Genomic DNA, 25,845 nt, shown 5'->3' with positions numbered 1-25,845 from the left:
GAAATGTAATCCTCAGACTGATATGATGGTGGCTGTTCCTTTAAATGGCTTCTATTTCTTTTAATTTTAAATTTCTTAAATTTCCTGTTTTCTATGTGTCTTGATTAGACACATAGACTTTTTCTTTCTTTTTCTGAAATTTTATTTAAGGTATACAAATTTCATGCATTTCCACATATACGAATTTAGAAACATAGTGATTCTTTCCGTCTTACCCTCCCTTCTGCCCACACTCCTACCCTTCTTTCTCCCCTAACACCCTCAATGTATCTGAAGGATTGTTCCATAGAAAATTTAGAAGTTGACTCTACATGGCATTGATTAAAAAAGAAAGAAAGAAAAACAAACAAAACTTAGGAAAACATATTATGATTTGCCATGGTGATAATTTTCTAAATAATTTGTTACTCTATAACTGGATCCATAATTGGAACTGCTGCTACTTAGGAAATTTCCCTATTATCACTAGGAATCACTCAGCCATTACAGAGGGGTTTCAACTGTGAATCCAAAACAGTGAAGGAAAAAATATATATATATATGCTTGATTGCTTATTCATATACCTAAATATCTACATATTTATGAAAATCTTGGCGGCAATTTATTGACTGAAATCCAAGTTACAACAAAGGAGAAAATACTCCAGCAATTTTTTGGAAAGCCAAAGATAAATAATCATCTCTTCCTATCATCATTATGTTTACAGTAGTTTTGCTAAAATGCCATGAAATTTAAAATTAGTAACATTACTATTATTAATATAATAAGAAATCATACCTTATTTTTAGGCAGACAATACAATTTTTCTATTGCTTCTTCACAAAACCTAAGGCTATTAGAAAAACATCAGCAAGGATTGCATGAAAGATTCATTGTTAAACTTTGTAGAAATAAGGAGCAGAGGTAATTCTAGATCGAAGTTAACCTTTTACACATGTTTTTATTTATACCCAATCCATATCCAATGCTATCAATCATCGTCAAAATTTGACAGACTGACCCATAAGAATGATGTTCTATGTCCTCCCATATCATAATACAACCTTCTAGAGTCACCTTCTAGAGTGACGACTTATCTACTGTGCAGCTACTTTAAAAAGACAACTTATAGAAAAGATTTAGTCAACATCTATAAGGTACCTCTCTCAGAAGCAGCAAAGGAGGAGAGCAGCAAGGTAAAGCCCACACCTATGGTGACCAAGAACACTTTCTGCAAAATTAATTAGGTGCATGCACACTCCCATGGGAAATATTCTAGAAGACTTGACTGCCATTCATTCTGCCCAATCTAACGATGTCTGACTCTCTGTACACTGACCTGCCTCACACTATTGGTCCTCATCCATTACGTTGATTCAATAAGACTTTCACATCCAAATGGCATTATAATTGGCACCAAGGCAAACCAGAGAAGGGCATGATCAACTGTTTCTCCATTGGTGCTCTGCAAGATACAAGCACTATAGGGGAAAACAAAGGACCTAGAACTCAGCTCTACCTAGAGGAAGACCATGTGGCCAGATTCTACAAAATGGCCAGTGAGTACCAAACACAGTTTCCTGTAGTTGTTTGGAGCTTACAGCACTCCTGGAACATGCTTCCTGTGTCTAATCCTGTACAAGTGAGAACATTCATCCAGTTCTACCCCGTATCAGCCTTCTCACTGAGCGTGGGAAGTAAATGCCATTACTTCTTTATTCCTACAGATACACCATCAAGCCACTGGGGGTGGGGGGAGCATGAAATAAATATGGAAAATGCCATCCTCCCTATCTAAAGGATCCTGTTGATAGGAAATAAATACACAGGCCCAGCAGGGAAAGGACTAAAGACCCAGAGCTCTGCATCACTGAGGCTGTGCCGACAAGTAAATTGGCTATTAAAAATCATGCACTGGAGTTAACCAATTCTCCTTGTGGATTTCTCATCCATCATAATCACAATAATTTATTGAAAGCAAATTAGACCCAATAAACTCCATATGTAATTTGGATAAAGTACATTTTATCTTATCTTTAAACCACTGTGACAGGGTTAAGGATCTCTGAACTCAGCTGAAATGGGATAATGGCCCATAAGCTCAGGCTGGGAAACAGAATATGACACTTAAAAGCATGTATTTGCCATATCCTTGGAAACAGACATAAATGTTCCTTGAAAGTATCCTTCAACACAAAGTAAATATTTCCATCTAATGAAATCTCTAGAGGCCAGCATTGTGACACAGTGAGCTGAGCTGCTGCCTGCAGCCCTGATATGCCATATCAGAGCATCCACTCAAGTCCAGGCCACTCCACTTCCTATCTAGCCCCACGCCAGTGGAGGAGGGCCCAAGTACTCTGACCTCTCCACTCACCTGGGAAACCCAGATGGAGTTCCTGGTCCTTGGCTTTGGCCTGGCCCAGTCCTGATCTTTTTAGATATTTGTGGAATAAACCAGCAGATGGAGGATACTCTACATTAAAATAAATAGACATATCTTTTTTTAAAAAAAAAAAAAAAGCAAAAGTTTAAGTATTATCATTGATCCTGTTTCCCATAGGAAATTAGAAAGTACAAAAAAAAAAAAAAGCCCACACAAATAATTTTTAAAAAGAATGTAAGTAAAAATTAGAATGGCCCAATATAGTAAAAATCTTTGAAAAATTAGACAAAATACTTACTGCATTGCAGACTATATCTATGGAAAATTAGTGTAAAGGGAATTATCTTAACTACAAAAACCAATGTCAAATGTGCAACTGCTCCATTATTTTCCCTTGCAGTGTTCTTCAGTCATCCAGGAATCACCATTCTCTCTTCTGTCCCCCTTACTTTCTCACTGCCCATATTAATTCCTCAACAGTCAAGGTGCAGCCCCACCTCCTTGCTATGGTTCTAGTAACGGTCTGCATTACTTTTGAACCACAATGCTTCAGTTTCATCTCTGGGCTTCTAGCAATTGATATTACACCTGTCCTTTCCAGCCTCCTCAGCTGACAAAGCGCTTAGCTCCAGTACACAGCAAGTCCTCTCATGCAGGTCTGTGGAGAAGCACTTACTAGTCTTTTGTCAGAGTCGATGGGGGCCCTGCAAGAAGGCCCAAGGACCCTCACACCCTGGCTCCAATCTCTGCTGCGCACCAAGATCCAGCTATCCTGAGCTGCATCAAACACAGGCTACAGGCTGCTATCTGCCAAACCCCAACATCCCATGTGGACTCCCACTCTTTAGCCTCCTCTATGACTAGCCCCTTCCTGCAGGGTGCTTTCTCCCTGCTACTTAGAAGCAGGGCTGTAAAGCCATTAAGAAAATGGCCCACGATGACAGAACAGAAATTACCCACATTCCACTGCCTATTTGCTATGCTTTCTTTTCATCTATCTGAGCCTAAGATTCTTCACTCATAAATTGGGGATAGTAACATAAGAAGAAAAAGAAAATTAGTATAAAATATGTAACCAGTAGCAGCATGCTTCCCACTTTTCGGTCCAGATTGAGCATATGGGTAAAATTCAAGTAAAATGGCATTTCATGGTACCCTTGTTAATCGTATCTGAGGAGAGCTGATCCCTTTATCCTGTGTTCTTCAACTTGGGTGACTTTACAGAGGTCAATTACTGCACTTAGAAAAGTGTGATAGAACTGTTATTTAGTTACTTATATCCTGTGTAACATGTGGAATTTAAGAGAAGATTAAAGGCACCTTTTGTTTTAAAAGCCTCTTTGAACAGCTTCTATGTAATCTTTTTTTTAACTTTTTTTTTTTTTTTGGACAGGCAGAGTGGACAGTGAGAGAGAGAAGGAGAGAGAAAAGTCTTTCTTTTCCGTTGGTTCACCCCTCAATGGCCGCTGCGGCCCGCACACTGCGCTGATCCGAAGCCAGGAGCCAGGTGCTTCCTCCTGGCCTCCCATGTGAGGGCAGGGCCCAAGGACTTGGGCCATCCTCCACTGCACTCCCGGGCCACAGCAGAGAGCTGGCCTGGAACAGGAGCAACCGGGACAGAATCCGGCACCCCAACTAGGACTAGAACCTGGGTTGCCGGCGCTGCAGGTGGAGGATTAGCCTATTGAGCCACGGTGCCGGCTTTTAACTTTTATTTAACAAATATAAATTTCCAAACTACAGTTTATGTATTACAGTAGCTCCCCCCACCATAACTTCCTTCCCATCCACAACCCTCCCATCTCCCGTTCCCTCTCCCATTCCATTCACATCATGATTCATTTTCAACTATCTTTATATACAGAGGATCAATTTAGTATATATTAAGTAAAGATTTCAACACCCACATAGAAACACAAAGTGTAAAGTACTGTTTCAGTACTAGTTATAGCATTAATTCACATTGGACAACACATTAAGGACAGAGATCCTACATGAGGAGTAAGTGCACAGTGACTCCTGTTGTTGACTTAACAAATTGACACTCTTGTTTATGGCGTCAGCAATCACCCTAGGCTCTTGTCATGAGTTGCCAAGGGTTATATTCAGGTTTCAAAGGAATCTCCTAACTGACTTCCATAGTGGCTTTACCAGTTTGCATTCCCACCAGCAGTGGGTTAGTGTCCCTTTCTCCCCACATCCTCACCAGCATCTGTTGTTGGTAGATTTCTGTATGTGAGCCATTCTAACTGGGGTGAGGAATCCCTAGAGCATATGTAAACAATCTTAAGGAAAAAATGAAGTTCAGATAAGTCATCATGGAACAGCAACCAGGACAGAATCCAGCGCCCCAACTGGGACTAGAACCCGGGGTGCTGGCGCCACAGGCAGAGGATTAGCCAAGTGAGCCATGGTGCCGGCCAGGTTTTTTTTTTTTTTTTTTTTTTTTAAGATTTATTTATTTCTATTGAAAGGCAGAGTTACAGACACAGAGAGAGACAGAGACAGAGAGAGGTCTTCCATCTGCTGGTTTACTCTCCAAATGGCCACAATGGCCAGTACTGGGCCAATCTGGAGCCAGGAGCTTCTTTGGGGTCTCCCACGTGGGCACAGGGGCCCAAGCACTTGGACCATCTTCTACTCCTTTCCCAGGGTATCAAAAGGGACCTGGGTGGGAAGTGGAGCAGCCAGGACTCAAACCAGCAACCCATAGAGGATGCTGGCTCCACAGGTGGATGCTTAACCTACTGTATCACAGCACTGGCCCCTATGCGTATAAGTTAAAAATCATAAATTATATGTATACATGTTTATAAAGCCTCAATAAGTTACTAGTCACTAAGTGTATAGATATGTAGATGAAGGCTCTTCAAAAAATGTATAGAAAGTAAATGCTATGAAAAAATTATGTGGGATTTGGAAACAATTTTTGCACCCAAATAAACTCATTCCATTTTTCCATAAACTTTTTGAAGTACTACTGTATTATACCTTGGTATTTTTATAAAACTGTACCTAAATGCATTTTTATTTACATGTATAGTAGAAATCTCAAAGAGAAATTCAAAATTAAGAAAAACGAAAACTACATAGATTCACTGCATGGTCAGTGGCGGAACCTTTCGAACCACAAAGGGAAGTTAATTGCAGTTCCCAAAGTAGATTTCTGGGAACACCACCAGGGGGAATGAAAATTCACAACAGGGACATCCCTTGTCATGCTTTTAACTCTGCAGTGCACAGTGACGTCTTGTGCATCTGCAGAAGTTCACAATTCTATAATATCACTGAAAAGAAAGCAGACTTGGGCTCAAAGGGAATGCCTACTCTGAGTGCTTTCATTGAGGACTGCACAACTAAGAATTACCCAAGCAAAACACTGCTTTCTGAAATGGCAAGACTGCACACCACATGTACCAGTAAATGGCATTATGGAATCAGAAGGGATTTCAAAGTGGAAGACACTGAGAACAAGTTAAAGGACTATCCCGGGGCATCTACTGGAAGAGGCAGGACTAGCCTCTATTTACAATGTGTTTTTTTTAATTTATTCATAATTTAATTAATGGTGCAGTAGTGCTGGTAGCCTCCTCTCCCTGGGTCTTCAGTAGGTCATGGCGGCTTTTCTCACCATCGAGGCTGGAACAGCTAGCTCCCATTCCTTATCACTTTATTTCCTCAGTGGCACTGGCTCTAATTCTGTGTCATGCTTCACCTGTTTTGCTTACTCAACTCTGATGGTACCTTGAGGGTACAATCATCTTCCACATCTCTTAAGACGTACATGGGTCTGGCGCAGTGGCTCACTTGGTTAATCCTCCGCCTGCGGCGCTGGCATCCCATATGTGCATCAGGTTCTAGTCCTGGTTGCTCCTCTTCCTGTCCAGCTCTCTGCTGTGGCCTGGGAAAGCAGTGGAGGATGGCCCAGGTGCTTGGGCCCCTGCACCTGCATGAGAGACCAGGAAGAAGCACCTGGATCCTGGCTTCGGATTGGCGCAGCGCCGGCCATAGCGGCCATTTGGAGAGTGAACCAATGGAGGGAAGACCTTTCTCTCTCTCTCTCTCTCACTGTCTATAACTCTACCTGTCAAATAAAAAAAAAAATGAGGTACATGGGATAGAAGCATTTTTGGAATGAAGGAATGATGGGTAAACTACAGAAGTACCTCCTTACCCACAGGGGATACACTCTAAGACCCCTGTGGACACCTGATATTGCAAGTAATACCAAACCCTATATTTTCCCAAATCTAGGTAACCCTTCTTCTTTTCAGGAAATGGGTTGGTGTCACTTGTTTCAGGGCATCCCAGGTTCAGCACTTTCTGATTGCTGTCAATCAGAACACGTTTTCTGCTCATGTCCTCCATTCACAAATTTAACACCTTTTCTCTCTAAACTCTGCACTGGCGACCATTATGCTGGTCCCCTTTGTACTTTGCATGGTTTCAGTTACGCATGGTCAACCAAGGTCTGAAAAGATTAAATTGCCAAGTCCAGAAGTAATTATTAAGCTCTGAATTGAGTGCCATTCTGAGTATCTGCTTTATGCCATCCTGGGACGTGAACCATCCCTTTGTCTCCAGCATACCCACACTGTTACACTACCTACCCATTAGTCATTTGGTAGCTGACTCAGTTATCAGACTGTCAAAGTATTATATAACTCAGTGCTTATGTTCAAATAACCCTGATTTTACTTAATAAAGGCACCAAAGCCCAACAGTACTGATGCTGGCAATTTGGATATTGCCATAGAGGAGCCATGAAGTGTTTTCTTTCCATGAAAAGATGACAGCTCTTGACTAAATAAGAAAAAAAATCATACACTAAATTTGCTAAAATCTATGGCAAGGGGCCCGCACTGTGGCATAGTAGCTATCCCACATGGACACCAGTTCGAGTACTGACTGATCCACTTCCAAATGCTTCCAAATGCTCAGTACTAATGCTCCTGGGAAAGCTGCAGAGGATAACCCAGGTACTTGAGCCCCTGAACCCACGTGATAGACCAGGAAGAAGCTCCTGGCTTCAGATCAGCCCAAATGCACTGGTTGTAGCCACCTGAGGAGTGATACAGTAGATGGAAGAAATCTTTTTCTCTAATCCTGCCTTTCAACTAAATAAATAAATCTTTTTTTAAAAAAATCTATGGCCAAACAAATCTATCCATGAAATTGTGAAGAAAAAAGAAACTGATGCTAGTTCTTTTGTCACACCTCATGCTACAAAGTTTCAGCCACATGTATAAGTGTTATTTAAGATGGAAAATCTGAGTATGTACATAAAAGAAAAAAACATAGAACAGATAGGGTTCAGTACTATCTCAGCCATCAGTTGGCATGCTAGAAATTAGCACTACAATGCCATGATAAGTCAATCTGATAACCAAGGCACCTACTAAATAACTAATGGGCAGGTAGTGCATACAGCATGAGTACGCTGGCTGCAAGGATTTATGTCCCAGGCAGGATAGAACAATACTATATAAGACTGCATCACACTACTCAAAATGGTACTCAACTTCAAACTCAAGCTGTTTATTTCTGGAATTTTCCATTTGATATTTTTGGAGCACAGTTGACTGCAGGTAACTAAAGCTACAGCAAGTAACACCACAGATGACAGGGGGACTACTGTACTCATAAGTTACTACTGACTGAGCCCTTATCCTCTACTTCACACTGCGTTAACTGCTTTACCCACAGAATCCGACCCACACTCCTTGCTACAATCCTATTAAGTAGAAATAACAATTAGGGCCATTATATAAACTAAAAATTAGATTCTGAGAGGCCGAGTCACTTTACCACAGACATGAAGCTGGGGAGAGAGTTATGTGAAACTTAGTTTTACTTGAATCAAGATCTTAAAATGACCTAAGAAAGAAAGCTGGATTAATGTTCAAGGTCAAGTTACTGTGAAATGGAGCAAAAGGACCAAGATTCCAGTTGGAACTGAAGGAATAAGCAGAGACACGTGGGCAAAGCAGACATACACAGGACCCGGAAGATTCAATACACCAAAGAACCAACTAAACCTAGAGCTCTGGATGAAGCACACATTCTGGGATGGGGTTGAGATACAGGGGTTAAGCTGCCATTTAGGACACCTGCATCCCATATGAGTGCCTCCTTGGAGTTCTACCTCCACTTCTAATCCAGCTTCCTGCCAATTTGTACCCTGGGTAGCAGCAGCAGATAAGATAGCTCAAGTACTTGGTTCCCTGCCACCCACATGAGAGACTCAGATGGAGTTCAATGCTCTTGGCTTGAGCCCAGCCCAGTCCTGGATATTGTAGGCTTTGGGGGAATTAAAAAACAGGTATTGTTTGTCTGTCTGTCTATTTCTCCCTCCCTCCCCTTCTCTCTCACCACTTTGGCTTTCAAAAAAAATGAAAACCAAAATAAGTAAAAACACACATTCTCAGGTTTGAAACAATGTGTGTATGTGATCTTGAACAAAGTCACTATGATAAGGGGCTGGCTATGGGATAGGAATAGGAAGGAAGGGACACAGACACAGGAAACTTTTTTTTTTAAAGATTTTATTTACTTTGAAAGTCAGAGTTACACAGAGAGAAGGAAAGGCAGAGAGAGGGAGGGAGAGAGGGAGAGGGAGAGGGAGAGAGAGGGAGGGAGGGAGGGAGGGAGGGAGAAAGCGGTCTTCCATCCACTGGTTCACTCCTCAATTGGCCACAATGACCAGAGCAGCATTGATCCGAAGCCAGGAGCCAGGAGCTTCCTCTGGGTCTCCCACGTGGGTGCAGGGGCCCAAGGGCTTGGGCCATCTTCTACTGCTTTCCCAGGCCATAGCAAAGAGCTGGATCAGAAGTGGAGCATCCAGAGGCCAGCACCAGGGCTCAATAGGCTAATCCTCCACCTGTAGCACTGGCACCCTGGGTTCTAGTCCCAGTCGGGGCGTCGGAGTCTGTCCCGGTTGCTCCTCTTCCAGTCCAGCTCTCTGCTGTGGCCCGGGAAGGCAGTGGAGGATGGCCTAAGTGCTTGGGCCCTGCACCCTCATGGAAGACCAGGAGAAGCACCTGGCTCCTGGCTTTGGATCAGCACGGTGCGCCAGCCACAGTGTGCCGGCTGCAGCAGCCATTGCGGGGTGAACCAAGGGAAAAAAGGAAGACCTCTCTCTTTCTCTCTCTCACTGTCCACTCTGCCTGTCAAAAACAATAAAAAAAAAAAAAAAAAAACCCTAGGAGTAAAAAGATAAGATAAGATTTGCACTTCTGGAAGGTACTGTAATAGTTTGGAGTCATTCAAAATGGAGACAAGGGGACACTTAGAACACTATTTCAATCATCCCTGTGAGGAGGGTCCTTACAGTAAGGGAAAAAAAACAAGGTTACAGAAAGGGCAATTCTAACTGTTCAGTTACTGGCAGTAGGAATAAACAAACAGCTTTACTGAAATAGAAATAAGTTTGAAGAGTAAATAAAAAGTGGTTCAGAGAGCAGGCATTTTGTTTGCGGCTTAGATGCCCAAATACCATATTGCAGTACCCAGGTTCAATTCCCGGATCAAGCTCCTGGCTCCAGCTTCCTGCCAAAGTAGACCCTGGGGGGCAGCGGGAACAGTCACGTATTGGAGCTGCTGCCAGCCACATGAGATAGCTATATTGCATTCTCAGCTCACAGATTCAGTCCAGCATAGCACCAGCCATTTACAGAGTGTATCAGCAGATGGAAACTGGATCCGAGTCTGCCTGTCATATAAATACAATCTTTAGTAATAGCAAAAAACAAAGTTCTATTTTGTCCACAGTTAGTTTGAAACAATCTAATACCTAACAGCTAATCATATGCATATTTTAGAAATTCTGAATTAAATAGAAGTTTGATTTCCTTACTGTAAGACTTTCAAGTGCCTTCCTATGCTCTATCTAAAAATATATGAACAAGAACATTTTTCCCTAAGCTTTCTATTAACATTTCTTAGGAGAATAAGTTTCATTGCAAAATACTAGTCCAGAAGTTTTCAACTGCATTTAGGTTAGAGAAGAGTAAAAAAATTTTTGGTCTCAAAAATAATTAGAAAGTGAAATTGAATGATCACTAAGGTATAAAGAATAATCTTTGCATGGCAAAAGCATTAGAGTTCTCTAGAATAAGGTAAGAATGAGAAAATCTCCTAGCAGTAAGTGAAATAGATGTAGAAGTTGCTACAAAGGTCAGCTCTATCCAAAGACAAAAGAGAGGAACAGTGTTAATGATGCAGAAATTTTATTAACAGACAACCAGACACATATATTAGGGAAGGCTAGAAAGCTATTTCCTTCTCTACTTAAATATACACAAACCAAGCCATGGAACAAACTTTCTTTGTCCAGGGAGGAATCATTCTAGTGCTCTCCCTTGGTTATGTAAATAAAAGCAAACCTCCCACTGCTAGGAGGACAAAGCACAGAGGCCTTTGTGGGCTGAGGGAGGCTGACTCCCAACACCACCCCATGGTTAGGCCGAGCCTGCTCTAGGCTGGAAGTTGGCTGATTGGCAGGAAAAGTCCAGAGCCTTCTGAGAAAATTGAGACCAGAGATCCCAAATGCTACCCAGAATCTAAAAGTCGTACAACACAGGATTTGAATACGGAGGCCCTAACTCAAACATGCAGGAAGGATATAAGGAGACCCTGAACAGAATTCACTGGAAAGCCAGGAAAATTGTCTCCCTAGGCTCAACACATAGGTTACAATGTTATAGGGGTGGATTAAAAACTGGTTTGCCTAGTATGGGGCTGTGAGGGACTAGAACTATAGGAGCATGCCAGCACCAGAAAACTAAGTTCTCCCAGGAACCATAGGAAACCAGTCTTCCACAGTTCCATGCAAGCAGATCATCAACTGGAGATCAAATTCCTTGTGTTTTGAAGCAGGACTGATGAGGACCCTGCACAATGCACAGACACCACAGATTCTTTAATAGTGTAGGGTGTGAAATGTTGAACCTCTAGTAACAGTAGGAATTCAAACAATTAACTCTAAAAGGATTACATTTACAAGGCAAGATATCTTTCCTTGTTACACGGGTGTTGATCACTGTGCATGTACTACACAATACATACAGATCCTTCAAACTATACCAAGGTGAGGTTCTTGGGGCTACCTGCAACCAGGAGACTTTGGTTGGAAACATGTTCTTGTGACCAAGAAAGCCAGGAAGAAAATTCCAAGAAAATAATCCATCCTGCATAGGTTCTTTAAAAGGTGAGCTTCCCAGTACCTGCAGGGACTGGAAGCACAGAAGCAGTACATGGAGATTAACCAGTAAACCAGATACAAAATGCTGAGAGGTCAGCCTGGCCGAACAGCACAGGCTGGCCAGGAGGGGACTCTTGTACCCCTGCCTCCATGCACACTGAGGTGTCGAAGTCTGGTTAGAAAGGATGACAACTGAAAACATACAAAGTATAGCATGCTACCTGAACTTAAAATGTAAGGAATTATAGGCCTGACAGAATTCTGTGCTGACAGAGGCCAGCACTGTGACACAGCAGGTTAAGCCAGCACCTGCAATGCCAACATCCCGTATGCGCACTGGTTTGAGCCATAGCTGTACCACTTTCGATCCAACTTTCTTCTAATGTGCCTGGGGAAGCAGCAGAGGATGGCCCAAGCACTTGGACCCCTGCTCCTAGGTGAAAGAACCAGATAGAGCTCCTGGCTCTGTTAGGGGCAGGCAGACAGAATTAAACTGATTAGGTTTGTGAGCTGGAGGCCACACCTTCACCCTCCCTCTGTGTGAGCTCATGCCCCTACCTGACCTCACCTGTATGCCCACCTGCCAATAAGACAACGTAACCACTGCCCTTTGGAAGTGAATAAAAGGCCTGGAGAGCCTGCACCCCCTCCCTTGTCCTGGACCTTTGGGTGTGCGACCCTTTGGCCGCCTCTCTGGCTCAGCTTTCCTGTCTGCACTATGCTACCTGTGGCTGCTCCTAACTATATATTTTGCTCCATGTGGCTCCTGGCCTGCTCTCTGCCTGGTATGGACCCAATTTACATTTCTAGACTTCCTTCTCCCCCAAATAAAGCCTTCATTTTCCTGTGTATTTCTCTTTCTAAATAAATGCTAAAACCTTACCATGTCGCCTGTTTTATTTGAGCTGATATTCAGAATTCTTATCTGAATAGACAGCAATGACCCTCAACATTAAAATTATTAATAAAGCTGGCCCATTTCAGTTCCTGGCTTCGGATCAGCCCAACTCCGGCTGTTGCAGCCATTTGTGGAGTGAACCAGCAGGTGGAAGACCTCTCTGCCTCTCCCTCTCTCTGTAACTCTGCCTTTCAAAAACATAAAAGAAATCTTAGAAGAAAAAAAAAAGAAATCTGCGCTGACAATATAAAGACTGCTTCACACCATCAGTTCTCTGCTCATAAGCCATTTCAGGAAGGAAAAAAATGCATGAATGCCTCCTGTGATACACAGTATAGACAGATGTGAATTTGTTACACAAACCAGTTAAAAGTCCCTTTCTACTTTAACAATGTACTCCTTCGTTTTCTCAGCAAGCTGAAATTTATTTTTAAGTGGCAATGTATCTAAAGTGCTAAGAGACCAAACCAGCCCCCATCCTGAATCTACTCTGATTTAGTGTCTAATTTAGTTCAGATCCCAAGGGGGAGAAAGTTTTAATGAGCTTAACAGTATCAACCACTCTCAGTGTAAACTTCACTGCAGATCTATCAACCACAATATCTATGCCAAAAAAAAAAAAAAGGCAAATGAAACATTCTTACCATAAAAGCCAAGGGAAACGTAAGTTATAACAAACAATATGTGCATAAAGCCATACACACACTCATGGATTGTAATCTTCCTAGTAATCTGAGCCACAAACAAGCAAACAAAATAAACTGCATTTCAAGAAAGTGCCACAACAATTCTCTTTTTCAATTCTACAGATAGCCACTTTCAGATCTTCGATTGATCTGTATTTACTCAAACTACTAGTCCCAGACTGGATCTAAATTCACTCACTCAAACATTTATTAAGCAAAAACCCAGACCTTTTAATAAATTGAGCCTATTTTCACAACAATCTTTTCTGGTAGGAATGATTATACCACCTCCAGAGAAAGGACTAGGGATCAGAGGGTCAGGGGGCAACTCTGAACTCACAGAGAATTCTGCAGGATTTTCTGACCTTAGACCATTTTGAACCAATGAGTTAACTCTAAGCCTTATTCATCTCCAAACGAATGAGTTAGAAGGTGCTTTAATTCCTTTCTACCCTGTGGAGTGTGAATTTTTGGGTTTTTGCTTGTTTATTTTTGTTAAGATTTGTTGATTAAAAAGGCAGAGTGACAGAGAGAAAGGGAGAGACAGAGACAGATTTCCATCTGCTGGTTCACTCCCCAGATACCCGCAGCAGCCAGGATGAAGCCAGGAAATCCATCCGGGACTCCCACACTGATGGCAGAGGTCCAAGTACTGGGATCACCATCCGCTGCCTTCCCAGGCACATCAGCAGCAAAGCAGAGCAGCCAGGGCTCAAATCAGCACTGCACAAGCAGTGGCTTAATCTTCTACACCACATTCCTGGCCCCTTTACCCTGTGGCTTTAAAGTCATTTTCAAAAAAAAAAAAAAAAAAATCATTCTGTATAGCCCCAAAATATAGACACAGCTGGGGGTCTCAGGAGGAGAGGAGTTCTCAGGCTGCAGAGTAATTCCAGCCTGTTTCCCAGATCCTGCAAAGACAAGGACATGGAAAAGAGCCTGATTTTTGAGAGTCTTATAAATCTAAAGATCTACAATATTCCTTGAATCAATGGTAAAGAAAAGACAGACCACCAAACAAGGACATTACTTCAATTATTTTTAAAATGTTTATCTGAAAGGTAAAACAATAGAAAGAGAATGAAAGAGGCAAGAGACCCTCCATCTACTGGTCTGTCCTCCAAATGCCTGCAACAAGCAGGGATGGGCCAGCCTGAAGCCAGAACCTGGAACTCAGTGTGAGTCTTCCACATGGGTGGCAGGGACCCAACTACTCAAGCCATCGTCTGCTGAGTCCCAGGATGCATCAGGAAGAAGCTAGATCAGAGGCAGAGGTGCAACTTGAACCCAGACACTCCAATACGGGGTGTGGGCATCCCAAGCAACAGCTTAACACGCTGCAACACAACGCCCACCTCTGTTCATTTACATGCTGTGAAACACAGAGGTTCTAGCACTCTGCCTTCCCATCTACTCTTCGTTATATCCTAGAAGATATAAAGCCAAACAAATGGTCTCCAAGTTGCATGGAACTTGGATAGCACATAAAATAAAATTAACATATCTACAGGGCCTGAAATCATCCAACAAATGAAACACTTAAATTACCCTCATTCTTGGACGAGAGAACAAAAATTGGCTCAAAAGTGAAAAAACAAGGAATGCATTGGCTTACATCACGGCAAAACCAGATACATGTACTTAGGTTGGGGCACAGCTTGATTCCATGCCCCTCCTCAGCTCTAGATCTCTGAACTTGGTCCATTTTGAAATTCCATGTGGTACCCAGATGGCTATGTCTTCTCCAAGCCTCTCAGACTGACATCTTTATACTTCTAAACCAGAGGACAGTGAAACAAAACTGCCCCTGCAAATGACCCAAGACATCAAACAGTCCCAGCTGAGTGACCCACGCCATCCCGAACCCATCACTACAGCCAAAGGCATGGGGAGTCTGCACTGATTAAACATCTAAACCATACTAAGAAAAAGGAAAAGATGGCTTCTCAAAGTAGATCATGGGCCACACAGGAGGGAGGAAAGATGGATAAGCAGAATTAAATAAACTGGTGCTATCTCATATTATACAGAACAAGTTATTTCCTAATTTCAGCCCTCAAATAGTTTTGGGGGGCTGGTGTTGTGGTAGAGAGGGTAAAGGCACTGTCTGTGATGCCAGCATCCCATATGGGTGCCGGTTTGTGTCTCAGCTGCTCCACTTCCCATCCTGCTCCCTGTCAACAGCCTGGGAAAAATGTGAAAAATGCCCCCAAGTGCTTGAGCCCCTGCCACGCCATGCGTGACCCAGAAGAGGCTCCTGGCTCCTGACTTTTTTGGCCTGGTCCAGCCCTGACTGTTGTGGTCATCTGGGGAATGAAATAGCGAATGGAAGATCTTTCTCTCTGTGTCTCCACTTCTCTCTTTATCTCTGACTTTCAAAAATAATAAATATTTTAAAATATATTAATTTTTGCACTTAACTCAAAATTCAACCCCTAAGTTTACCTTTATGTCTCAAACCTATTAAAAACAAATGATAGTGAATATAGTAGCAATAAGAATAGCTAATATTTATTGAGTATACTTACCCCTTGGATCTAGACCCTCTGTTAAGCACAGTACATGCACAATTTCATTTAATACTGTCCTAATATCAATTTGTAGATGCAGAAACTGAGGCTCAGCCCAATATCATTCAGTAACGAAAACAACCAGGATTCAAAACCAAGATACAACTGAGAAGCCAAATTCTTAACTAAAACACAATTCTCTCTCAATAATGATCTTACCAAGTCCCAGACCCCTGAAGCTGACTATCTGAACTCCTTTTGACAGCACCTGTCCTGAATCTTAACATGTCAAAACTATGCTATAACTATTCAAATCAGCTGGAACGACCTTCAGCCAAGGATGATTCTCTTCAAGAAAACGTATCACCTTACACTGGCAAGGTGCTTTATAATACTTGAAACAACGGACATGAAGTCTGTGAGTAGCAGGAAGCAGGTGCCTGCCCCCAGAGTCACCAGGGGAAGGTGTCACTCCTATCACTCACTTCGCTGGACAACAGCAGCAGCCTTGTTTCTATTACTCACTGGAAATGGTCTCATTACAGAAAAATCCCATGTGCTTCTGCACTGCAAATGTGCCGACAGACAGGTCAGTAGGAAATGCTTCCAAAGAGCAAAACATTCACCAGAGCAGAGTAACAGAAAATTCTTCAAAGGCAGCAGGGAAGTGAGCAAATTTACAGATCCTGTTGTAATGCCCAAAAGGTAATATATCTTCTAATTTCTTTTTAAAAATGTTTATTTTCACCTACTTAAAAAGGCACATTGACAGGGCAGAGTGGGACAGAGAAAGAGACAGAGAGATGTACTACCCACTGGTTCATTCTCCAAATGTCTGCAACAGCTGGTGCATCCGGCCAAAGCCGGAGCCAGGAACGCCCTCTAGGTCTCCCATATAGATGGCAGCCATCATCTTTGGCCTCCCAGGGTGCATAGCAAGAAGCTGGATAGAAAGCAGAGCAGACAATTCTCAAACCAGCACTCCCATATGAGATGTAGGTGTGCCAAGGTGCTTGCTACAACACCCACCTCCAACTAGTGATTTCTCACATTATAAAATTATAAAATACTTTTTTAAATTGCATATTCCAAGCAAAGCAAATAGCAAAAATTTACTTATTTTGTCACCAGCAAGTCAGAAAAGGCTGTATCTTTTTATATTTATCTTTATTTGAAAGGCAGAGTTACAGGGATGGGGTAGTAGGGGAGAAGGAGAGGGAGAGAGAGGGAGAAGGGGAAATGGGGAGAGGGAGAGAGGAAGGGAGAAGGGGAGAGGGGGAGAGGGGGAAATGGGGAGAGGGGGAGAAGGAGAAGGAGAGGGGGAGAGGGGGAGAGATTTTCATCCACTGATTCACTCCTCAAATGACAGCAATGGCCAGTTCTGGGCCAGGGCAAAACCAGGAGACCAGGAGCTTCATCCAGGTCTCCCACTTGGGTGCAGAGGCCCAAGCGCACAGGCCATCTTTCAGTGTTTTCCCAGACTCATTAGCAGGGAGCTGGATTGGAGGGGAGCAGCCAAGACACGAATTGGCACCCATATGGTATGCCAGTGTTGCAGGTGGCAGCTTTACCAGTCCCCTTCATCTTTCTTTAAGGTAAGAATTTAAATGATTTTTCAAAACATAAACCCAAAGTCAGGCAGGAGCTGTGAGGGTTCTTAAAAGGGTATCCAGATTCCCCCATTAGGGAGCAGGGACAAGCCCCAGCCATCCAAGACAAGCCTGCCTCTCTTTCAGGAACCTCTGGCAGCACTGAACAACCCTGAGAGAGGTCCACCTCAAGGCCTCTGCCAACTCCTAAGTGAATTCAAGTACTAAGCTCATTCCTCATCTCTGTATGATCTTTAAAAAAAAAAGAAAAAAGAAAGAAAAGTATAGAAAACATGCAAGCTATCCTCATTATTGTTGGTATTGAATCCATTAGAAGCGCAGTAAATTAACACGGAATGAAGAACTCCTATCAGTAAATAAGGGTAATAATACTGGAAAGCGAAGTTTCCATAAGCCTTTCTAAAGTGTCCAAGAGTGGGCTTGTCACCATTCTATAAAAGAATCAGCACATTTCTGGTAACATTTATTTTCCGGGATTTTCCTCATTTCCAATAGAAAACATCCTTATCAAGCCTCTGATTCAAAAGAGTTTTCCTGAGGCCAAAACTGAGGGAAAGCTTGGGCAGAGATTAAGAAATAAAACACAACAACAGAAAGGGGGGAGGGACAGTGTAGCTAGAACTTGATCACGTGTGTATACACATGAATCTGTGAGATGTTTGTCTGTTGAGAATTACTAATTGTAATCATTGTTACACTGCAGACTCATAAGTAGTACCTGAAATCTTACCGCTCTTGTAAAAGTTCAACTATAACTAGACACCAAGTGACACATCACTTGTGCTTTTTAATTTTGTACATCCCTGGGGCCAGCGCTGTGATGTAACGGGTAAAGCCGCTGCCTGTAGTGCCTGTAGTCCCAGCTGCTGCTCTTCCGATCCAGCTCTCTGCTCTGGCCTGGGAAAGCAGCAGAAGATGGCCCAAGTCCTTGGGCCCCTGCACCATGTTGGAGACCTGGAAGAAGCTCCTGGCTCCGGATTGGTGCAGCTCCAGCCATTGCAGTCATTTGGGGCGTGAACCAGCAGATAGAAGACCCCCCCCCCCCTTCTCTTTCTGTGTAACTCTGACTTTCAAGTTAGTAAATAAATCTTAAAAAAAATTTTGTACATCCCTTTGGTCTCTCCTATGAGTCCATCCTTTTCCGTGACCATCCACACAGTGAGACACAAAATAGACAGCAGACAAGAAAAGCAACGTCAGAAGTCAGAGACCTCAACTCCAGATCCTGTTCTTATTCTCTCAATAAGACTTTAAAACCACCATCTAACCTCTCCTGTTTTAGTTTGTTAATCTGCACAGCTGGAATGCTTGCTTGTTGCCTTTACAAGACTGTTATGAGAATCAAGTGAGGTCAGTAATATTGAGCACTCTGAAAACTTCAAAATGTCACAAAAATATTAGGTTCTACTATTTCAATTAACATAATCCTAGGCAAAAAGGTACTAAATTTACATAAATTCTAGATTAATGTGCAAACACACATATTTTTCAGCTTCACTTGACAAAATTTAAATCCTAAGAGGAGGAAATAAACTAATTTGCCCATATCCCATTGAAACTTATAGTCATGCAGCATGGGCAGTGGTTAGTTTGCTGTTTAGGACATTCACATCCCATATCACAGTGCCTAAGTTTGCGTATTGTCTCCTGATACCAGCTTCCTGCTAATGTGCACCTGGAAGGCAACAGTGCTTGGGTCCTGGCCACCCAGGTGGGACACCCATATTGAGTGCCTTGGTCCTGGTTTTGGTCAGACACAGTCTCGGCTGTTATGGGCATTTGGGGAGTGAACTGATGGATGGAAGGCATCTTTCTCTCTCTCTTCCTCTATCCCTCTCCATCTCCCTCTCTGCCTTTCAAATAAATAATTTTTAAAATGTTTCTGTTCACAATACCAGAACTTATTTTGTATCTGAAACAACACTGTTCAAAATTTTTCAACTAAAAACTTTTAAACTGCATGAATTATACCAGTTCCATCACATACAAGCTAATAAATAATAAACACAGGCAAGAATACCACAAAGATAATAGAACTGAGAAGACTGTGTCAGTATTTCCAAAGCACCTGGGACACTGCAGCCACAGGTAATGGACAGTGATCAAGAATCAGCCAGATCTGGGATCAGACCATTGCTCTAGTCCCTATGAGATCTGTGACTTGGGGTGCAGATTTTCTCATCTGTACAGTGGCATAAATAATGCTGTCTACCTCTTAAGATTATGAAACATTATTTTTTCTTTTTCTTTTTTTGACTGGCAGAGTACAGAGAGAGACAGAGAGAAAGGTCTTCCTTCCATTGGGCCACCCCTCAAAAGGCTGCTACAGCCGGAGCTCTGCCAATCCGAAGCCAGGAGCCAGGTGCTTCCTTCTGGTCTCCCATGCGAGTGCAGGGTCCAAGGACTTGGGCCATCCTCCACTGCCTTCCCAGGCCACAGCAGAGAGCTGGACTAGAAGAGGAGCAACCAGGACAGAACCAGCGCCCCGACTGGGACGAGAACCTGAAGTGCCGGCGCCACAGGCAGAGGATTAGCCTAGTGAGCCACGGCACTGGCCCAAGGTTATGAAACGTTATTAAGTAATACACACACGAAGACTGAAATGATACTTCCACATCCTAGGTATGCAAGAAGTGGTGGCATTGGTGGTTTTACCTAGAATGCATCATGTCTAATAGTGGCAGCATTGGTAACTTACGAAGTGGTATCACAAATTCTTTAATTTTTAGCACTTTCTTAAGTACAAATTCTGTTCTGAGAGATGAAAATAGCAAAAATATACATGATTTTAAAACAGCAAGTAGAGGTTGTAGTTCTAAACCATAATGCCAAGTCTAATTCTGCTTCAGACTTACAAATGCCAAAATATTTTAAGTAGTCAGAAGTATATTCATACATTTTATTCCTTTACATTCAATTTCTTGTAATTTCATCTCTCCTACAGAGCTGCCATTGTCAAGTCAATATGACACACATTATTCCACTAGAACAAAGCCATGCATTTTAAAGTATTCATATCACCTCCCAATATTTATTAACAGAATTTCTTGCAAATTTGAATGTAGACTAGTACTTTCTTAACAAGTTTTAAACACAAAAATCTTTTCACTTCCCCGATTCTTTTTCACTTTTCAATTCCCTAAAAAAGAAAGTGAAAAGAAAAGAAAATCAAAGGTTAGAGAAAGCAATGGGCTCAGGGAAGGATCAGAGAAAAGTAAGAACAGGAGCATCCCTGGCACTGCTTTAGGACCAACAGCATAGAAAAGCATCCACCTCACCGGGGCTTCTATTGGATTTCTCTTCATTCTGCAGCCATAGACAAATGTGCTACCCTTTCCTGGCTAAGTCTTGGCTTCTAGTTCCTTGCACTGATTATCATATTTTATCCTCCATCTTTTTTTTTTTTTTTTCGGACCTCAGGACAGTTAAATCACAGCTTGCCAGAGTTAAAAGGGATCTCAGAAACCACACTCTGACATCTATTTCCTTTTGCAGCCTTCCAGGTGAGCAGGCAATCTGATGGCTAAAGAGGCCTGTGACCTTTAGAAGGTCACACAGTGACTCTGGATCAAAACCAAGCAGAGAACCCAGGACGTGGCCCTTCCCGCACAGAGCAGTTTCAGCATCTACATTTTTATGTTTCTGTCTCGCATTTGTGCTCTTCTTCCCTCTGCCAAGCACGCCACACCCTTGCTTGGTTTTCACTGTATAACCAAAATATTACCTCTTTCCAATCAAATAAAGTGTCACTCTCAAACTGCCTTGTGTTACAGCAACAGCACCTGAGTTACAAGAGAAAGGACAGGCAGGCGCCACGGCTCACTAGGCTAATCCTCTGCCTGCGGCACCGGCACCCCGGGTTCTAGTCCTGGTTGGGGCGCCGGATTCTGTCCCGGTTGCTCCTCTTCCAGTCCAGCTCTCTGTTGTGGCCTGGGAGTGCAGTGGAGGATGGCCCAAGTGCTTGGGCCCTGCACCCCATGGGAGACCAAAAGGAAGCACCTGGCTCCTGACTTCGGATCAACTCAGTACACCGGCCGTAGTGGCCATTTGGGGGGTGAACCAATGGAAGGAAGACCTTTCTGTCTAACTCTGCCTGTCCAAAAAAAAAAAAAAAAAAGTAAGAACAAACTTCTCCACATAGTAGGTGTTTTCTTTCTTTTGTGATGACTTTCGTAATGCAACTATGTCAGCAGGGGCTGAAGTCAAGTCAGCTGAATTACCTGACTCCTTCATGATTGCTTACTTGTCTAAAGCTTAAACTAATGCCCCATCACTTCACAAGAAATGCCCATGATGTTTGAAACGATGATTTCTTTCACCTAACACATATGCATTTAGTGTACATACAAGTAGTAATAGTAAATATTAAAATTTCCATAAAGAAATTACATAGAAATAAAAAGTATGATTTCTAAATAGAAATGACTTAACAATCTTAAGCATTTCAAGTTGTCATTTCAGTTGTCAACACTGAGAAAGGGGGAAGAGAGGCTGAAATTTCTCAACTTCCAAAAATTAGGTGCCTTCCAGATACAGAAAATACTGGAGGGAAAAACAGTGGTCCTCAGGAGAGCCAGGGAGCCAGCTAAGTCAGAGAGGACGGTAGTCCCAGCCTAGGGGATAGCCTGCAGGAAAAATCTGCACTGCACAAAAAGATTTCCCTTCTATTGCTTCAACTCCAAAGCAATCCTATCTCATTTGGAAAGCTGCTGCTGTTTATCTGGTTGTTGTTACCATTGGATGTTGTTTTTGTGTGTTGCTAAGCCAGCTGGGTATGAAATTTAGCCATATTATACAGACAGGTGATCTACTTACATCACATCCTCCAATTTAAGGAATTCGATAAAATATTCTCCAATCAAAATATAAAAAAATAAATGCACTTACTTTTCCAAAATCACGAACATCAAACAGGTCAAATGCTTCAAAGAGTTCGCTTTTCCTCATTCCAAATGTCTCGCAACAAGCCGTGAGGAACGTCCTTATGTTCTTCAGACAGAGAAACTGAGGGATGGGAAACAGTCATTAGTATAGAGAGAATGATGCTGAATGCTTTCTCTCCTCCGTCACACTCACACCGTTATCCAGGTAAGGACGAGGCAGGCAGCCCTTGAGGCTGCTTCCAATTGCTCCTGTAGCAGTACTGACTGAACAGCCACTCTCAGGCCAGGAGATCCAGCAAGGACACAGCAGACCAAACCTCCACCCTCAGGAAACTTCCATTCTAACATGGGAAGACAGAAGGGAACAAGTGCAGCAACAGACACCAAAAAGATAAGGACAACAGAGAAGAATAAAGCAAGTGGTGGACAGGAAGGAAGGAGGAGTGTATATTTCAGACACAAATTTGGGAGTATTAGTATAGAGAATGCTTAACCTTGAGATGGGCGGAGAGGAGAGGAGTGGACCTAGGACCAGGAAACTACATCAGGAAAGGAGGAGCAGCCACAAAGGAGTCTGAAAAAGAGTGACCAGTGAGGAGGGTGAGAAAACAGGAGAGTGGGCTTCCAGGAAGCCAAATAAAGCCAAGTGTTTCTAGGTGGAGGGAGTAGTAAACTACGTCAGACACAAGTAAGATTTATATCAAGTACTGTCCCTGGAATCTGGCAGTGTGAGGGTCACGGCAAAAGCAGGTTCTGCGTGGGGGACCAGGGTAAAAGGTTGCTAGAAGTAGGTTCCAGATACAATGGGAGAAGAGGAAATGAGAATAGGATGTAGAGTCTTGAGTTTAACTGCAAAGAGAAACAAAGAAATAAAACTTAAGGAAGGGCTTTTTAGAACAATGGCAGATATTGTAACATGTATTTTTTAAAAGATTTATTTATTTGAAAGGCAGAGTTACAGAGAGATCGAGAGATCGAGAGAGATCGAGAGAGAGAGAGATCTTCCACTTGCTTGTTTACTCCCAGTATGGTCACAACTGCCAAGGGTGAGCCAGGCAGAAGCCAGGAGCTTCTCCCAGGTCTCCCACATGCGTGCAGGGGCCCAAACACTTGAGCCGTCTTCCACTGCTTTCCCAGGCCATTAGGAGGGAGCTGGATCTGAAGTGGGGCAGCCAGAGCACGGATCTGGCCCACATGGGATGCCAGTGTCAGAGTCATTGGCTTTACCTATATGTCACAATGCCAGTCCCTTAACATGTATTTCTATGGGAATAACATGATAAAGAAGGAAAAGTTAGTCACAGAAGAGAAGAGCAATTACTCAGACCAATTACTTGAATAGGCAAAGGGTGGGGGACCAGGTGTTCCTGTGCAGAGCTGACCTCAGGGAGCACGATCAGCTATGCACACTCTACCAGGAGGGACAGGAAGAAAGAATACGATTGACAATTGAAAAACACAAACGTCGAAATCTACTCTCAGTGTCTAAGACTCAGATCCACCTAAGTAAGATACAGAATACCCTCAAAGTGAATTAATTCTTTCTGGAAATGTCAGCTGTAACACCACACATATGCCAAAACTTAAATCAGGGTGACTTATATGAATTACACAAGAAAATTAGGCTTTTTTTTTAAAAAAAAAAGGAAAATCCTTAACCTCTGATAACAATCAGCAATATATCAGCCAATTACTGAACATTAGCTCTTCTTCTTTTGAGCCCTGTGTCAATGTTTCTTGTGTTTTATCTCAGTTTTTAAAATTTGTATAAAATACATTTTACTTTCTCTATATTTGAAACATAGAAGCTTTTCAAAAGCTTAACTTAAACACAGTTTTACCCTTTACAGAAATCATTCTCAAGACCTAAATATTTCAGGAGGGTTAAAAACCACACGGGAAGCATCATAAACCCTTTGCAATACAAAGGCAGCAGCCAATCACCACATGCAGCTACTTTCACTTTAAAAAATTCATGAGGGACCTTTACAACACAGAATCACTCTGCATGTAGCTCTTCCACATAGACTTACTCACTCACAGATTAAAAGCCGTGCATTTTGCCAAGACAGACAATAATTACTCTCTCGGGGATTATGCAACTGCTCTCTTGCAATATTTTTTACATAATTAAGTGCCCCACTCATAGCTCACCAAGGAACAAAGCATAATTGCACATGCCACCCTCTGAAGGTTTCTCACCAATCTCAAATTTTCCCCATGTGAAGGAAAAATGGCAATCAGCTTCCACTAACGTGCTTTGATCATTAATTCAGAAAAGCAAATATTACTACTGAAAATAAGAACAGTATGTAATCTAGTCTCCACTGCGTACACAGAGGAAAAAGTTCAACGCAGGCCTTTCCTTAACTTCTTGTCCCTTAACTAGTTCAGTTCTACTAAATTTAACAAATAAGTCTGGATTTGAAAAATGTCATTGTAGGTGCTCGCTTTTCCAGGCAGTCCTCATACTCGATTACCCCTTTATGTATATTATTTCTCCAGTCAGTAGTTTTAAATGATTTCAATGCTACATATACTAGAAATGCTAAAAATGAATAACACAAGGTTAGGCCTCAAATTTCTCTTTTAAGTTTATCAGGAGATTTTCACACTGCTCCAAAATTCAGCTACTATCACTAGGCTCACACGTCACTCCATGCTCACTGGTGTTCAGCTCTGTGCACACAGAGGAACAGTGTTGAGGGACAAGGGAAGTAAGTTGTGTACAATAACAACTCCAAACATGCAACCACTACAACACGGGCCATACATGCTACTCCCTGTATCCCTTTATCTTTATTTATAAAATTTATTTTGTTGAGCCATTTCAAAGTAAGTTGGAAACACAGCACTGCACTCCTAAATAATGTCTCTCCTAGGAACAAGAATATTTTCCTACATATCAACAATACTATTATCATAGCTAAGAAAATTAACAATAATTTCACATTAATCTAACAGCCATTCTATATTTTCAAATTTCTTCAAATGCGTACCAATGCCTTTTTGCACTATTTTCCCCCAGTCTAAGATCCAGTTAAGTTTTATCCATTGTATCTGATTATTTAATCTTTGCATTATCTTTTAATCTCCTAACCCTTCTGAGTTTTTTTTTCTAACTGATAGCCACATTTTGAAGAGTGCAGGCAGGCTGTCTTATGAAAATCCCCATTCTGCATTTGTTTGCCTTATATCTTTTTTAGACAGGCAGAGTGGACAGTGAGAGAGAGAGACAGAGAGAAAGGTCTTCCTTTGCCATTGGTTCACCCTCCATGGCCACCATGGCCGGCGCGCTGCGGCCGGCGCGCTGCGGCCGGCGCACCGCACTGATCCGAAGCCAGGAGCCAGGCTGGTCTCCCATGGGGTGCAGGGCCCAAGTACTTGGGCCATCCTCCACTGCACTCCCTGGCCACAGCAGAGAGCTGGCCTGGAAGAGGGGCAACCGGGACAGAATCCGGCGCCCCGACCAGGACTAGAACCTGGTGTGCCAGCGCCGCAAGGCGGAGGATTAGCGTAGTGAGCCGCGGTGCCAGCCATGTTTGCCTTATATCATTAAACTTGTTCTTCCAACTCTTATATTTCCTAAAAATCAAATCTTATATTTCCTGATTCTAGATCCAAGTTCAAAAGTTTTGACAAAAATAACTCATAAGACTTCTGTATTTCATAATGTCAGAAAGACACAAA

At 42.5% G+C, this 25,845-nt stretch overlaps 1 protein-coding gene across 1 annotated transcript in view; it reads right to left on the bottom strand.

Annotated features, from left to right (window-relative positions):
• Positions 1-25,845, bottom strand: part of VAV3 (vav guanine nucleotide exchange factor 3) — a 411,833-nt gene that overhangs the window by 286,832 nt on the left and 99,156 nt on the right. Inside the window, exon 2 of the mRNA XM_002715817.5 lies at positions 22,160-22,276. Coding sequence (XP_002715863.2) covers positions 22,160-22,276 — 117 coding nt within the window. The remainder of the gene's footprint in view (positions 1-22,159; positions 22,277-25,845) is intronic.

This window comes from Oryctolagus cuniculus, chromosome 7 (genome assembly GCF_964237555.1).
Source record: "Oryctolagus cuniculus chromosome 7, mOryCun1.1, whole genome shotgun sequence".
Taxonomy (NCBI): Eukaryota; Metazoa; Chordata; class Mammalia; order Lagomorpha; family Leporidae; genus Oryctolagus; species Oryctolagus cuniculus.
Note: the sequence above shows the minus strand (reverse complement) of the source record. Positions and strands in the feature narration are given on the sequence as shown.